The 15,580-nt window shown below is 45.4% G+C and overlaps 2 protein-coding genes across 11 annotated transcripts in view; both read right to left on the minus strand.

Annotated features, from left to right (window-relative positions):
- The window catches only part of epb41l3a (erythrocyte membrane protein band 4.1-like 3a), a 35,468-nt gene extending 29,379 nt beyond the window's left edge, over positions 1 to 6,089 (minus strand). For 5 of the 10 annotated variants that reach the window (XM_029281837.2, XM_029281838.2, XM_029281842.2 and 2 more), the window contains exons 1-4: positions 2,615 to 2,749; positions 536 to 635; positions 282 to 458; positions 84 to 188 (exon numbers count right to left, since the gene is read on the minus strand). In XM_029281837.2, the coding sequence (XP_029137670.1) occupies positions 84 to 188; positions 282 to 458; positions 536 to 625 (372 nt within the window). In that variant the 5' untranslated portion in view covers positions 626 to 635; positions 2,615 to 2,749. Of the gene's footprint in view, positions 1 to 83; positions 189 to 281; positions 459 to 535; positions 636 to 2,614; positions 2,750 to 5,961 lie in introns of those variants that run through there. The other 5 variants (XM_029281839.2, XM_065948799.1, XM_029281841.2 and 2 more) reach the window with 2 other exon arrangements.
- LOC136177239 (proteoglycan 4-like) lies at positions 846 to 2,983 on the minus strand. Its single transcript, XM_065949142.1, has 2 exons — positions 2,934 to 2,983; positions 846 to 2,022 (listed from the first exon to the last, which is right to left on the minus strand). The coding sequence occupies exons 1-2, from the start codon at positions 2,981 to 2,983 to the stop codon at positions 846 to 848; spliced, it is 1,227 nt and encodes a 408-aa protein (XP_065805214.1).
- Positions 6,090 to 15,580: the final 9,491 nt, after the last annotated feature.

Below are 15,580 nucleotides of genomic sequence, written 5' to 3' on the forward strand. Positions count from 1 at the left end.
CAGACAAACAGACACAAAGACAGACAGACAGACAGACAGACACACAGACAGACACACAGACAGGCAGACAGACAGACAGGTACCTTGTTGTTGTCCGCGTCTCTGAAGGACAGACAGAAGTAGTCTCTCTCCAGCAGGTTGATGTGTTCACACACTCGGTCAATGAGCTGCTGACCTCGAGCTCGTTTCTGAAGAAAACAGGAAGTAGTTCCAGCGTAAAGCTAAAGGATGTTTAACTCATGGTGGATTGATGTTGACTCTTTGACTCCACCCCCCCTCACCTCTATGATGCAGGTGAAGAGCGAGCCGTCCAGTAGGGTCACTTTGGTCTGCATGCTTCTGAAGCTCAGAGTTCTGGCTGGAGAGCGAACGATGCGACTGCTGGATGACAGGTGACTGGTCGAGTCCTCAGCCAATGAGCTTTGAGCTTGGCTCTGAGGTAGCGTGCCCCCCCCTCCCTGTAAATACAGGAAGTGATGAGACGTCTCATATTTCCTGTATAACTTCTACACGTCATAAATTCAGGTTTGTTTACCTGTTTAGGTGTGGAGTGGGCGGTGGCTTCAGGAAAAGACTCCGCCTCTTTGGGCAGGGCTTCCTGTGGCTCACCTGTCTCCATCGTCATGGTGATTCACCTAAGAAGAATTAATTACAAGGTTACCATCAAAACGCTGCCTGCTGATTGGCTCCTCATGTTGGGGAGTTACACAGACATTGAGCAAAGACCCGCCACCTAACCCTAACCCGTGTGTCTGGTGTATTGTACTGGTGGGGTTCTGATGGTCTGGTGGGGTACAGATGATCTGGTGGGGTACAGATGGTCTGGTGGGGTTCTAACCCTAACCCTAACCCGTGTGTCCGGTTGTATTGTACTGGTGGGGTTCTGATGGTCTGGTGGGGTACAGATGGTCTGGTGGGGTTCTGATGGTCTGGTGGGGTACAGATGGTCTGGTGGGGTTCTGATGGTCTGGTGGGGTACAGATGGTCTGGTGGGGTACAGATGGTCTGGTGGGGTACAGATGGTCTGGTGGGGTTCTGATGGTCTGGTGGGGTACAGATGGTCTGGTGGGGTTCTGATGGTCTGGTGGGGTTCTGATGGTCTGGTGGGGTACAGATGGTCTGGTGGGGTGCTGATGGTCTGGTGGGGTTCTGATGGTCTGGTGGGGTACAGATGGTCTGGTGGGGTACAGATGGTCTGGTGGGGTAAAAATGGTCTGGTGGGGTACAGATGGTCTGGTGGGGTTCTGATGGTCTGGTGGGGTACAGATGGTCTGGTGGGGTACAGATGGTCTGGTGGGGTACAGATGGTCTGGTGGGGTTCTGATGGTCTGGTGGGGTACAGATGGTCTGGTGGGGTTCTGATGGTCTGGTGGGGTTCTGATGGTCTGGTGGGGTACAGATGGTTTGGTGGGGTTCTGATGGTCTGGTGGGGTTCTGATGGTCTGGTGGGGTACAGATGGTCTGGTGGGGTACAGATGGTCTGGTGGGGTTCTGATGGTCTGGTGGGGTTCTGATGGTCTGGTGGGGTACAGATGGTCTGGTGGGGTTCTGATGGTCTGGTGGGGTACAGATGATCTGGTGGGGTACAGATGGTCTGGTGGGGTTCTAACCCTAACCCTAACCCGTGTGTCCGGTTGTATTGTACTGGTGGGGTTCTGATGGTCTGGTGGGGTACAGATGGTCTGGTGGGGTACAGATGGTCTGGTGGGGTTCTGATGGTCTGGTGGGGTACAGATGGTCTGGTGGGGTTCTGATGGTCTGGTGGGGTTCTGATGGTCTGGTGGGGTTCTGATGGTCTGGTGGGGTACAGATGGTTTGGTGGGGTACAGATGGTCTGGTGGGGTTCTGATGGTCTGGTGGGGTACAGATGGTTTGGTGGGGTACAGATGGTCTGGTGGGGTTCTGATGGTCTGGTGGGGTTCTGATGGTCTGGTGGGGTACAGATGGTCTGGTGGGGTACAGATGGTCTGGTGGGGTTCTGATGGTCTGGTGGGGTACAGATGGTCTGGGGTAGAGCTGAAGCTATCGGGGTAGCACAACAGTAGATTTCAGGGGTCTCAGGTCTTTGACAGACAGAACCACAGGGTCCAGTAATGTTCAAATATATATATATAGAATATATAGAATATAAAATCATTTTAAACACTTTATATTGATGTGTTCAAATTGAAATTCACTTTTATCAGCAATTAGAAACGTGCAGGTTATCCTTCAGTCTATCTACGGGGGGGGGGGGGGGGGGGGAGTTATTTATTTATTTATACTAATAGAAGATAATATTACTTTAAGTACAGATACAGAAAGTGACGCCATGCGGTAGTTTTTTTATGTTTTATTTCCGGTGTATCCTGCAGCAGGAAACACCCCGCTGCTGCAACACACACACACACACACACACACACACACACACACACACACACACACACACACACACACACACACACACACACACACATTGAGCTGCAGTGTGATAAAGCAGAAAGATGCTCTCTCTCTCTCTCTCTCTCTCTCTCTCTCTCGTTTCTAAACTGAAAACATTTTGAACGTGACGTAACGTGACGTCATTGATCGGATCTATCGGTGATCGATTATGTTTATAAATCATCATATTTACCTGTCCTCGTGCAGGACGCTTGCCCTCTTCCTCCCGGTAACGGACGCTTTTTTGTCTTTCTACGTCATCACTCGACAACTCACGGCTCCGCAGCAGCAAGGAGGTGACGTCATGACGCACGGCGCGCTAACAGCTGTTTGTGTTTTTTTTTTCTTTAATCCATCGTTGGGACAGAGTGAGGAGCAGGGCGTGGTTTACATATTGTATTACTTTATATTATTTTATAATAATATTATATTATAGAAGGAAGAGGGAGGAGGATCATTTTTTTAATCAATGTAATAAATAAATAAATATGAATGTTAGAAGCCTGAGTCACCCATCTGTCCCTGCAGGGGGCGCTGGAGTGCCATCGATGGCGGTCTCCATGCTGGAAATGCTGTCTCAGTCTAACTTTCAGTCAACCTAACGACAGGCTGAGAGCTGGAGCTGAGGCGGGTTTTAAACCTCCTGACAAACCGTTACACCGCGCCCACCTGTCAATCAGGTCAGCTACACGCCTTATTGTGAATAACTCTTATCCTTCATCAAATCAAAACTGATGAGTCATCAAAACATTCACCCCCCGTACAGTGTGTGTCCATCCAGACTTGAGCTAATCACACCTATTTGGTACTGAACCCATGCAGTATGTGTGTGTGTGTGTGTGTGTGTGTGTGTGTGTGTGTGTGTGTGTGTGTGTGTGTGTGTGTGTGTGTGTGTGTGTGTGTGTGTGTGTGTTAGATACTCACCATTAGATAATGTCCAGAAGTGATCCGGACAGAAGAAAAGATAAATAGAAGACATTACATTACCTTAAGTCATGAATATTTACGCAGTTTATACAGAAACCAGACAGAAAATGTTTTTCTATTTCTATTTGTCAGCTCGTGTACTGACTAGAACCAGGAAAAGGGACCACATTACTCCTGTGTTGGCTTCTCTGCACTGGCTCCCTATACAGTCTAGAATAGAATTTAAAATCCTTCTTCTCACTTACAAAGCTCTAAATGGCCAGACACCATTTTATCTTAAGGAGCTACTAGTACCATACTGTCCCTCGAGAGCGTTGCGATCCCAGAATGCAGGCCTACTAGTGGTACCTACAGTCTCTAAATGTACTATGGGAGGTAGAGCCTTCAGTTATCAGACCTGCTAGTGGTACAGTCTCTAAATGTACTATGGGAGGTAGAGCCTTCAGTTATCAGGCCTGCTCGTGGTACCTACGGTCTCTAAATGTACTATGGGAGGTAGAGCCTTCAGTTATCAGACCTGCTCGTGGTACCTACGGTCTCTAAATGTACTATGGGAGGTAGAGCCTTCAGTTATCAGACCTGCTCGTGGTACCTACGGTCTCTAAATGTACTATGGGAGGTAGAGCCTTCAGTTATCAGGCCTGCTCGTGGTACAGTCTCTAAATGTACTATGGGAGGTAGAGCCTTCAGTTATCAGGCCTGCTCATGGTACAGTCTCTAAGTGTACTATGGGAGGTAGAGCCTTCAGTTATCAGGCCTGCTCGTGGTACAGTCTCTAAGTGTACTATGGGAGGTAGAGCCTTCAGTTATCAGGCCTGCTCGTGGTACAGTCTCTAAGTGTACTATGGGAGGTAGAGCCTTCAGTTATCAGGCCTGCTTGTGGTACAGTCTCTAAATGTACTATGGGAGGTAGAGCCTTCAGTTATCAGGCCTGCTCGTGGTACCTACAGTCTCTAAATGTACTATGGGAGGTAGAGCCTTCAGTTATCAGGCCCCTCTCCTTTTGAATCATCTACCAATCAGGGTACGGGAGGTAGACACCCTCTGTACTTTTAAGAATGGAGCTTGTTGGTAAAGCTTATCAGTAGGGCTGGTTCAGGTATTGACCAGCTTCTGGTTATGCTGCTAAAGACTTAGACCAACGGGGGACCTGGCACCTTATACTACTCACTCTCTCTCTCTTTCTCTATCTGTAAATCTTCATGTTCTATGTATGTTACTAACCACATATTTTCCTGTGAGCTCCTGTGCTCGATATGTTCCTCTGGATCGTTGGTGGGTATGGTCTGCTCTCACAACCCCTGATTCCAATTGTTAAACTATTATTATCAACCTTTCTTCTCTTGGATATATTGGACAGGTTCAGGTTTAGGTTCAGGTTCAGGTTCAGGTTCAGGTTCAGGTTCAGGTTATTTTATTTGTACCCGTAGGTAGATTTGTTTGCAGCCAGCAAGATGGAAATCCATCATGACACACAGATTACAAGATAAATGCAACAATGAATACCACATAAGAGAGAAGGAGATATAAACTCAAACATGTAAAGACAGGAAGTGATAGAAGCACTCAAGGTTCCACCAATCAGGGCATAGGTGAGAGAAATCTCCACCAATAAGATCAATTAAAAACACAAGTAAATAATTTTTCCAGGCAGGGTACAAATACGTTTTGGCCATAAATAAATAAAGTGTTTGTGCAAACATGGCTACAGCTTTTTCTGTGCAGTGATAGCAGCAGGAACAAAGCTGTTTTTGCACCTTGGGACTAAAGCCTCCGTCCAGAAAGGAGGAGCTGAAACGCTCTATAGAGGGTGGGAATCATAATTTAAAACAACTGTTTTGTATACAGAAACACGGGGAAGGGCTGTGACCCACCAATCAGATGACTGGATCATTTTACAATCTGATTTAAGGAGTTTTTCTCTTTTAAAGAGACCGAAACATGATACAAAAGAAAAAGAGTGATTCAATAAAAGCACTCATTATGGTTCAATGAACGTGAAATGGGGACATGGGGGGAAGGGACCGTGGTGGAGCCATCGATTGAGAGGGAGAATTATGGGTGGATCTGATGATGACTTCTGACTCGTCACAGTTAAGTCTGAGGATTTTATTCCAAACATGCAGTCGGTGAGGACAGACTGAAGGGGTCCAAGAAGTGAACCTTGGGGAACACCTTGGGAGAGGGGAGCAGTTTGTTATGCTGATGAATTGATATCTGTCAGAGAGGTTATGAGCCAGGAGAGAGCACAGCCGGTGATTTTGAGGGAAGAGAAGGAAGGAATGGTTAATGGTGAGAAATGTTGCGCTCAGCTCGAGTAGGATGAGGAAGTTAACGTTTCCAGGAATAAACGAGTACAAAATCAAGAAAATCATCTTTCCCAAACTGATCCTGAATTAAAAGAAACCAAAGTGTGACCCTTCAGGGCCTCCGTACACTCTACACTGACCTGTTTACAGTGTGTGTGCGTGAGCTGAAGCTCTGCAGTTTAGTGTGTCAACATCAGTCGACATGTTTACTGATGATGGACGACAGTCAGAGCCCCACACACACACACACACACACACACACACACACACACACACACACACACACATACAGTGAACAGTTTACCTGTAGAAGAGCGGCTCACTGATGATGATGATGAAGGTTAAAGTCTGTTTAGATGAGTACTGATGCCTTTGTCTCTCTCTCTCTCTCTCTCTCTCTCTCTCTTGTTCTCTTGCTCGCCCAATGGTTTTAATGGATTAGTGTTTATGTTACTTGGACACATGAGGCCCCTCCCACAAGGATTAACCCCCCCTCCCTCCCCACACAGCTGTCATTCACAGGATGAGGGCGGGGCCTAGAGCTGTGAGAGTCTCACCGTCATGCTGCAAAGGATTATGGGATATGTGTTCACATTAAATTATTGATTTGTTGATTTGTCAGTAATTGATTTGAAGCTACTCTGAACGCACACACATAAAACCTCACGTGTTTGTGTGTTTGTGAGTGTGTGTGTATGTCAGTATTTCCTCTCAGGATGTACACACTCATAGTGACCAGCAGGGGGAGACACACATTCAGTCTAAACAACTTCAACTTTTAGCTGAAAGTTGAAATTATTATTGTTGAAATTTTGTTTCCAGCCAGGTGAAAACGATATGAATATCAATATAAAAATATATATAAATAATATAAATATAAATATAAATATAAATATAAATTTAAATATAGAGACACAGGCACATAGACTAAACAACAAACACTGTTTCAGACTCAGAAACAAGATGCTGAAAATATCAGAGATTTCGAGATTTCTTCCCAAACTCCAGTGACAAAAGATTTACTTGGGCAAGGTGTTACAGCTTATTGCGCACAAGGGGGCAGTAAAGAGCTTTCAGAGGATGAGAGAAGAATAAGAAGATGAAGATTTACTTTATTGACTGAATATTGAAATTAATTGAAATTTCAGTTTTTACACTGTGTAGTCATGCAACACACACAGGCTGAAGTATATACACACATGCACACAAACAGGATCCTATGGACATGCACTAAGGGAGAGATGTCAGCAGCCCACAGTGGGCGCTCCTGAGCTGGTGGTGGGGAGGGCCCTGCTCAAGGGCACCTCGGCAGTGCTCAGAAGGTGATCAGGCACCTCTCCAGCTACCAGACCAACTTCCAAACGTGGTTCCCAACTTCCCAACTACAAATATATTTGAAGCTACACTCAGCTACATCCTGAGAGGAAATACTGACATACACACACTCACAAACACACGTGAGGTTTTATGTGAATATAGAGATTCCTCCAAATGAGCCTCCAGGACCCTGACTAAGAAGGAATAACGAGAATCTTTTTATGTGCTTAACACAAAAATAATTTATACAATATACAGTTACCTCTTAAACACAAAATCAGGAGGGGCATTGTTGATTAAGGAGAAAGTAAATGAGTGGAAAACTACAAACTCTCTTGTTTGGAGGGTTGTTGATTGGGTTCTTTCATCACTCCTCAGCAGACTCAAACAGCTGGAGGAAATGTAAATCATTTTCAGATATTTTGGTTTTCAAAACAACTACTGAAAAAATATTCAGCAGACCCTCAAGAAGGTTTTCCTTTGGTTTTAATGTTTTATACCTTTGTAATATTACATAACAGATCAACTTTAGAGAATGACAGTAAAAAGCCATAAGTCGTAACCCTGCTTGACTAAGGAATGGGTAGAAACTCACATATTCACTAAGATTATAACAAAATAAATTCACCAACATGTGGTCCAAGTGGGTCAACTTTATCTCCAAAGGACTGAAATCAGACACTAGCAGCACTTCTCCCACCTCCTCTGATGTAGGAAGGACACGTCTTTATTCAGAGCTCTTTTCATTTTCATATCTTTCTTTGTCTTTAAATCTCATTTGCACATTGTCCTGGACTCTTCCTAATACCAGCAAATGCCGTGTTTTCTTTTTGTCTGTTTGTAATCCACATCAAAGATAAAGGATTCAGGAGATTTAGAAATGGTACTGAACCCTGGGATGCTGTGAACTTTGTTAAACGAGCATGACTTGAATGTTTCTTCTGGATGCCAACAAAAAAGTGTTCAAGTTCAAACAGCATCATTAAAGCAAAGTGTAGAGGATCTGTTGATGAGGGGCGAGGTCAGGGCCTCAGGTCTCTGATGGACCCAGAACACAGGTCCAGTGTCTCTCTCATGGTAATGTCACTGCACAATAACATGGTGATGTTTATTTGTTTCATGTTAACAAATAGTACACACACATTTTCAGAGATCTGAGTGACGTTAAGTGACACAGATAGTTAATTGGTCAATTAGCTATCTTATTGGAGGGGCGTGGCCTCATCTGCCTATTAAAGTTTGTGACAAGTCAGCACATCCGCCAATTGGCCGAGGAAGCTGTCAGTCACACGGTGGGCGGGGCATGTGAGCTCCTGCTGGAGAGTCGGAGGGAAGAAAAGTTCTACATCCTTCAGTTTGTCTGAAAAACACCAAAGAAGAAGAGAGAGGAGCGCGAGGGACAGAGGAGGAAGAAGAAGAAAACTAAGTTGGAAGATTTATTTATCTGTATTTGTTTCTTACGGATTCAAACCTTCGGACAGATAGACAGGACGACAGACAGACAGGACGACAGACAGACAGACAGATAGACAGGACGACAGACAGACAGACAGACAGGACGACAGACAGACAGACAGGACGACAGACAGACACACACAGACAAACAAACAGACAGACAGACAGACAGACAGACACACACACACACACACACACACACACACACACACACACACACACACACAGACAGAAGACTGGTTGAAATCTGTGGATGAAAGTGGCCTGTCTGTCTCTCAGCCTGTCTGTCTCTCTGTGGATCCGTGTTCGGAGGATGGCAGCGGGGTCTGTCGCCGCCCCCCGCCGGCCTCGCTGCTCGTTCTACGGGCTCTCGCAGCTCTGACGTCCCGCTGCGGCGGAGGCTTTTTCCCGGTCAGGATCTGATTGACCCAGGTCAGGATCTGATTGACCCAGGTCAGGATCTGACCCGGGTAAAATCGGCGGACTGAAGCAAACATCGGTGTGGGTTCAGGATGCCCTCAGAGGTGACTGCAGGTGTGTTCATCAGAGTTCTGCTGCCCTTCACTTTGACTGCAGGTAAGATACCACACACACACACACAGTACACTATGAACAATAATACTAATACTGAATACTAACAAAGTTTCAAGTTCAGACAATGTCATCAATTAACAAGAACACACTGACTTGAAGAGACACACTGACTTGAAGAGACACACTGACTTGAAGAGAGAGACACACTGACTTGAAGAGAGACACTGACTTGAAGAGACACACTGACTTGAAGAGAGAGACACTGACTTGAAGAGAGAGACACACTGACTTGAAGAGACACACTGACTTGAAGAGAGAGACACACTGACTTGAAGACACACACTGACTTGAAGAGACACACTGACTTGAAGAGAGACACACTGACTTGAAGAGAGACACACTGACTTGAAGAGAGACACACTGACTTGAAGACACACACTGACTTGAAGAGACACACTGACTTGAAGAGAGAGACACTGACTTGAAGAGACACACTGACTTGAAGAGAGAGACACACTGACTTGAAGAGAGACACACTGACTTGAAGAGAGAGACACACTGACTTGAAGAGACACACTGACTTGAAGAGAGAGACACACTGACTTGAAGAGAGAGACACTGACTTGAAGAGAGAGACACACTGACTTGAAGAGAGAGACACTGACTTGAAGAGAGAGACACACTGACTTGAAGAGAGAGACACACTGACTTGAAGAGACACACTGACTTGAAGAGAGAGACACTGACTTGAAGAGAGAGACACACTGACTTGAAGAGACACACTGACTTGAAGAGAGACACTGACTTGAAGAGAGAGACACACTGACTTGAAGACACACACTGACTTGAAGAGACACACTGACTTGAAGAGAGACACACTGACTTGAAGAGAGACACACTGACTTGAAGACACACACTGACTTGAAGAGACACACTGACTTGAAGAGACAGACACACTGACTTGAAGAGAGAGACACTGACTTGAAGAGAGAGACACACTGACTTGAAGAGAGAGACACTGACTTGAAGAGAGAGACACACTGACTTGAAGAGAGAGACACTGACTTGAAGAGAGAGACACACTGACTTGAAGAGAGACACACTGACTTGAAGAGAGACACTGACTTGAAGAGAGAGACACACTGACTTGAAGAGAGAGACACTGACTTGAAGAGAGAGACACACTGACTTGAAGAGAGAGACACTGACTTGAAGAGAGAGACACACTGACTTGAAGAGAGAGACACTGACTTGAAGAGAGAGACACACTGACTTGAAGAGACACACTGACTTGAAGAGAGAGACACACTGACTTGAAGAGAGACACACTGACTTGAAGAGAGAGACACACTGACTTGAAGAGAGAGACACTGACTTGAAGAGAGAGAGACACTGACTTGAAGAGAGACACACTGACTTGAAGAGACACACTGACTTGAAGAGAGAGACACACTGACTTGAAGAGAGACACACACTGACTTGAAGAGAGACACTGACTTGAAGAGACACACTGACTTGAAGAGAGAGACACTGACTTGAAGAGAGAGACACACTGACTTGAAGAGACACACTGACTTGAAGAGAGAGACACTGACTTGAAGAGAGAGACACTGACTTGAAGAGAGAGACACACTGACTTGAAGAGACACACTGACTTGAAGAGAGACACTGACTTGAAGAGAGAGACACACTGACTTGAAGACACACACTGACTTGAAGAGACACACTGACTTGAAGAGAGACACACTGACTTGAAGAGAGACACACTGACTTGAAGACACACACTGACTTGAAGAGAGAGACACTGACTTGAAGAGACACACTGACTTGAAGAGAGAGACACACTGACTTGAAGAGAGAGACACACTGACTTGAAGAGAGACACTGACTTGAAGAGAGACACACTGACTTGAAGAGAGAGACACACTGACTTGAAGAGAGACACTGACTTGAAGAGAGAGACACACTGACTTGAAGAGACACACTGACTTGAAGAGAGAGACACACTGACTTGAAGAGACACACTGACTTGAAGAGAGAGACACACTGACTTGAAGAGAGAGACACTGACTTGAAGAGAGACACACTGACTTGAAGAGACACACTGACTTGAAGAGAGAGACACACTGACTTGAAGAGACACACTGACTTGAAGAGACACACTGACTTGAAGAGAGAGACACACTGACTTGAAGAGACACACTGACTTGAAGAGAGAGACACACTGACTTGAAGAGACACACTGACTTGAAGAGAGAGACACACTGACTTGAAGAGACACACTGACTTGAAGAGAGAGACACACTGACTTGAAGAGACACACTGACTTGAAGAGAGACACTGACTTGAAGAGAGAGACACACTGACTTGAAGACACACACTGACTTGAAGAGACACACTGACTTGAAGAGAGACACACTGACTTGAAGAGAGACACACTGACTTGAAGACACACACTGACTTGAAGAGACACACTGACTTGAAGAGAGAGACACACTGACTTGAAGAGACACACTGACTTGAAGAGAGAGACACTGACTTGAAGAGACACACTGACTTGAAGAGAGAGACACACTGACTTGAAGAGAGACACACTGACTTGAAGAGAGAGACACACTGACTTGAAGAGAGACACTGACTTGAAGAGAGAGACACACTGACTTGAAGAGACACACTGACTTGAAGAGAGAGACACACTGACTTGAAGAGAGAGACACTGACTTGAAGAGAGACACACTGACTTGAAGAGACACACTGACTTGAAGAGAGAGACACACTGACTTGAAGAGACACACTGACTTGAAGAGAGAGACACACTGACTTGAAGAGAGACACACTGACTTGAAGAGAGACACACTGACTTGAAGAGAGAGACACACTGACTTGAAGAGAGACACTGACTTGATGAGAGAGACACACTGACTTGAAGAGACACACTGACTTGAAGAGAGAGACACACTGACTTGAAGAGAGAGACACTGACTTGAAGAGAGACACACTGACTTGAAGAGACACACTGACTTGAAGAGAGAGACACACTGACTTGAAGAGACACACTGACTTGAAGAGAACACACTGACTTGAAGAGAGAGACACACTGACTTGAAGAGACACACTGACTTGAAGAGAGAGACACACTGACTTGAAGAGGACACACTGACTTGAAGAGAGAGACACACTGACTTGAAGAGACACACTGACTTGAAGAGAGAGACACTGACTTGAAGAGAGAGACACACTGACTTGAAGAGACACACTGACTTGAAGAGAGACACTGACTTGAAGAGAGAGACACACTGACTTGAGACACACACTGACTTGAAGAGACACACTGACTTGAAGAGAGACACCACTGACTTGAAGAGAGACACACTGACTTGAAGACACCACTGACTTGAAGAGACACACTGACTTGAAGAGAGAGACACACTGACTTGAAGAGACACACTGACTTGAAGAGAGAGACACTGACTGAAGAGACCACACTGACTTGAAGAGAGAGACACACTGACTTGAAGAGAGACACACTGACTTGAAGAGAGAGACACACTGACTTGAAGAGAGACACTGACTTGAAGAGAGAGACACACTGACTTGAAGAGACACACTGACTTGAAGAGAGAGACACACTGACTTGAAGAGAGAGACACTGACTTGAAGAGAGACACACTGACTTGAAGAGACACACTGACTTGAAGAGAGAGACACACTGACTTGAAGAGAGACACACTGACTTGAAGAGACACACTGACTTGAAGAGAGAGACACACTGACCTTGAGAGAGACCATGACTTGAAGAGACACACTGACTTGAAGAGAGAGACACACTGACTTGAAGAGAGAGACACACTGACTTGAAGAGACACACTGACTTGAAGAGAGAGACACACTGACTTGAAGAGACACACTGACTTGAAGAGAGAGACACACTGACTTGAAGAGGAGAGGACACTGACTTTGAAGAGAGACACACTGACTTGAAGAGACACACTGACTTGAAGAGAGAGACACACTGACTTGAAGAGAGACACACTGACTTGAAGAGACACACTGACTTGAAGAGAGACACTGACTTGAAGAGAGAGACACACTGACTGGAAGAGAGAGACACTGACTTGAAGAGAGAGACACACTGACTTGAAGAGAGACACACTGACTTGAAGAGACACACTGACTTGAAGAGAGACACACTGACTTGAAGAGACACACTGACTTGAAGAGAGACACACTGACTTGAAGAGAGACACTGACTTGAAGAGAGAGACACACTGACTTGAAGAGAGACACACTGACTTGAAGAGAGACACTGACTTGAAGAGAGAGACACTGACTTGAAGAGACACACTGACTTGAAGAGAGACACTGACTTGAAGAGAGACACACTGACTTGAAGAGAGGACACACTGACTTGAAGAGAGAGACACTGACTTGAAGAGACACACTGACTTGAAGAGACACACTGACTTGAAGAGAGACACACTGACTTGAAGAGAGACACTGACTTGAAGAGAGACACTGACTTGAAGAGACACTGACTTGAAGAGACACACTGACTTGAAGAGAGAGACACACTGACTTGAAGAGAGACACACTGACTTGAAGAGACACACTGACTTGAATGAGAGACACTGACTTGAAGACGAGAGTACACTGACTTGAAGAGACACACTGACTTGAAGAGAGAGACACTGACTTGAAGAGACACACTGAACTGAAGAGACAGACACTGACTTGAAGAGAGAGACACTGACTTGAAGAGACACACTGACTTGAAGAGAGAGACACTGACTTGAAGAGACACCACTGACTTGAAGAGACAGACACTGACTTGAAGAGAGAGACACTGACTTGAAGAGAGACACTGACTTGAAGAGAGACACTGACTTGAAGAGAGGAGACACACTGACTTGAAGACACACACTGACTTGAAGAGACACACTGACTTGAGAGAGACGACACTGACTTGAAGAGAGACACACTGACTTGAAGAGAGACACACTGACTTGAAGAGACACACTGACTTGAAGAGACACACTGACTTGAAGAGACACACTGACTTGAAGAGAGACACACTGACTTGAAGAGAGAGACACTGACTTGAAGACCACAGACTTGAAGAGACACACTGACTGAGAGACACAGACTTGAAGAGAGACACTGACTTGAAGAGACACACTGACTTGAAGAGAGAGACACACTGACTTGAAGAGAGAGACACACTGACTTGAAGAGATGAGACACACTGACTTGAAGAGAGAGACACACTGACTTGAAGAGACACACTGACTTGAAGAGAGACACACTGACTTGAAGAGAGACACTGACTTGAAGAGAGCACACTGACTTGAAGAGACACACTGACTTGAATGAGAGAGACACACTGACTTGAAGAGATAGACACACTGACTTGAAGAGACACAGTGACTTGAAGAGAAGGACGAGAGACACACCTGACTTGAAGAGGAGACACTGACTTGAAGAGAGAGACACTGACTTGAAGAGACACACTGACTTGAAGAGAGAGACACACTGACTTGAAGAGAGAGACACACTGACTTGAAGAGAGAGACACACTGACTTGAAGAGAGAGACACACTGACTTGAAGAGAGAGACACTGGACTTGAAGAGACGAGACACACTGACTTGAAGAGAGAGACACATGACTTGAAGAGAGAGACACACTGACTTGAAGAGAGACACTGACTTGAAGAGAGAGACACACTTGACTTGAAGAGAGACACTGACTTGAAGAGAGAGACACCACTGACTTGAAGAGACGACACTGACTTGAAGAAGAGACACACTGACTTGAAGAGAGAGAACACACTGACTTGAAGAGAGAGACACTGACTTGAAGAGAGAGACACACTGACTTGAAGAGACACTGACTTGAGTAGAGAGACACACTTGACTTGAAGAGAGAGACACATTGACTTGAAGAGAGACACACTGACTTGAAGAGACAACTGACTTGAAGAGAGAGACACATTGACTTGAAGAGACACACTAGACTTGAAGAGAGAGACACACTGACTTGAAAGAGAGACACTGACTTGAAGAGACACACTGACTTGAGAGAGAGACACACTGACTTGAAGAGAGAGACACTGACTTGAAGAGAGAACACACTGACTTGAAGAGACACACTGACTAGAGAGACACACTGACTTGAAGAGAGAGACACTGACTTGAAGAGAGACACACTGACTTGAAGAGAGACACTGACTTGAAGAGACACACTGACTTGAAGAGAGAGACACACTGACTTGAAGAGAGACACTGACTTGAAGAGAGACACCACTGACTTGAAGAGACACACTGACTTGAAGAGACGACACTGACTTGAAGAGAGAGACACACTGACTTGAAGAGAGAGACACTGACTTGAAGAGAGAGACACACTGACTTGAAGAGAGGACACACTGACTTGAGAGAGAGACACACTGACTTGAAGAGAGAGACACTGACTTGAAGAGAGGAGACAACGACTGACTTGAAGAGACACACTGACTTGAAGAGAGAGACACACTGACTTGAGAGAGAGACACACTGACTTGAAGAGAGAGACACACTGACTTGAAGAGACACACTGACTTGAAGATGAGACACACTGACT

Source organism: Labrus bergylta, chromosome 20, assembly GCF_963930695.1.
Source record: "Labrus bergylta chromosome 20, fLabBer1.1, whole genome shotgun sequence".
Taxonomy (NCBI): domain Eukaryota; kingdom Metazoa; phylum Chordata; class Actinopteri; order Labriformes; family Labridae; genus Labrus; species Labrus bergylta.

Bases quoted from the DNA above. Each gene is read 5' to 3' on its own strand.
- LOC136177239 (XM_065949142.1), bottom strand. From the start codon at position 2,983: ATGGAGACCGCCATCGATGGCACTCCAGCGCCCCCTGCAGGGACAGAT. The intron at 2,023-2,933 runs GTGACTCAGGCT...CTACCCCGATAG, and splicing joins CCCCCTGCAGGGACAGATGG to CTTCAGCTCTACCCCAGACC.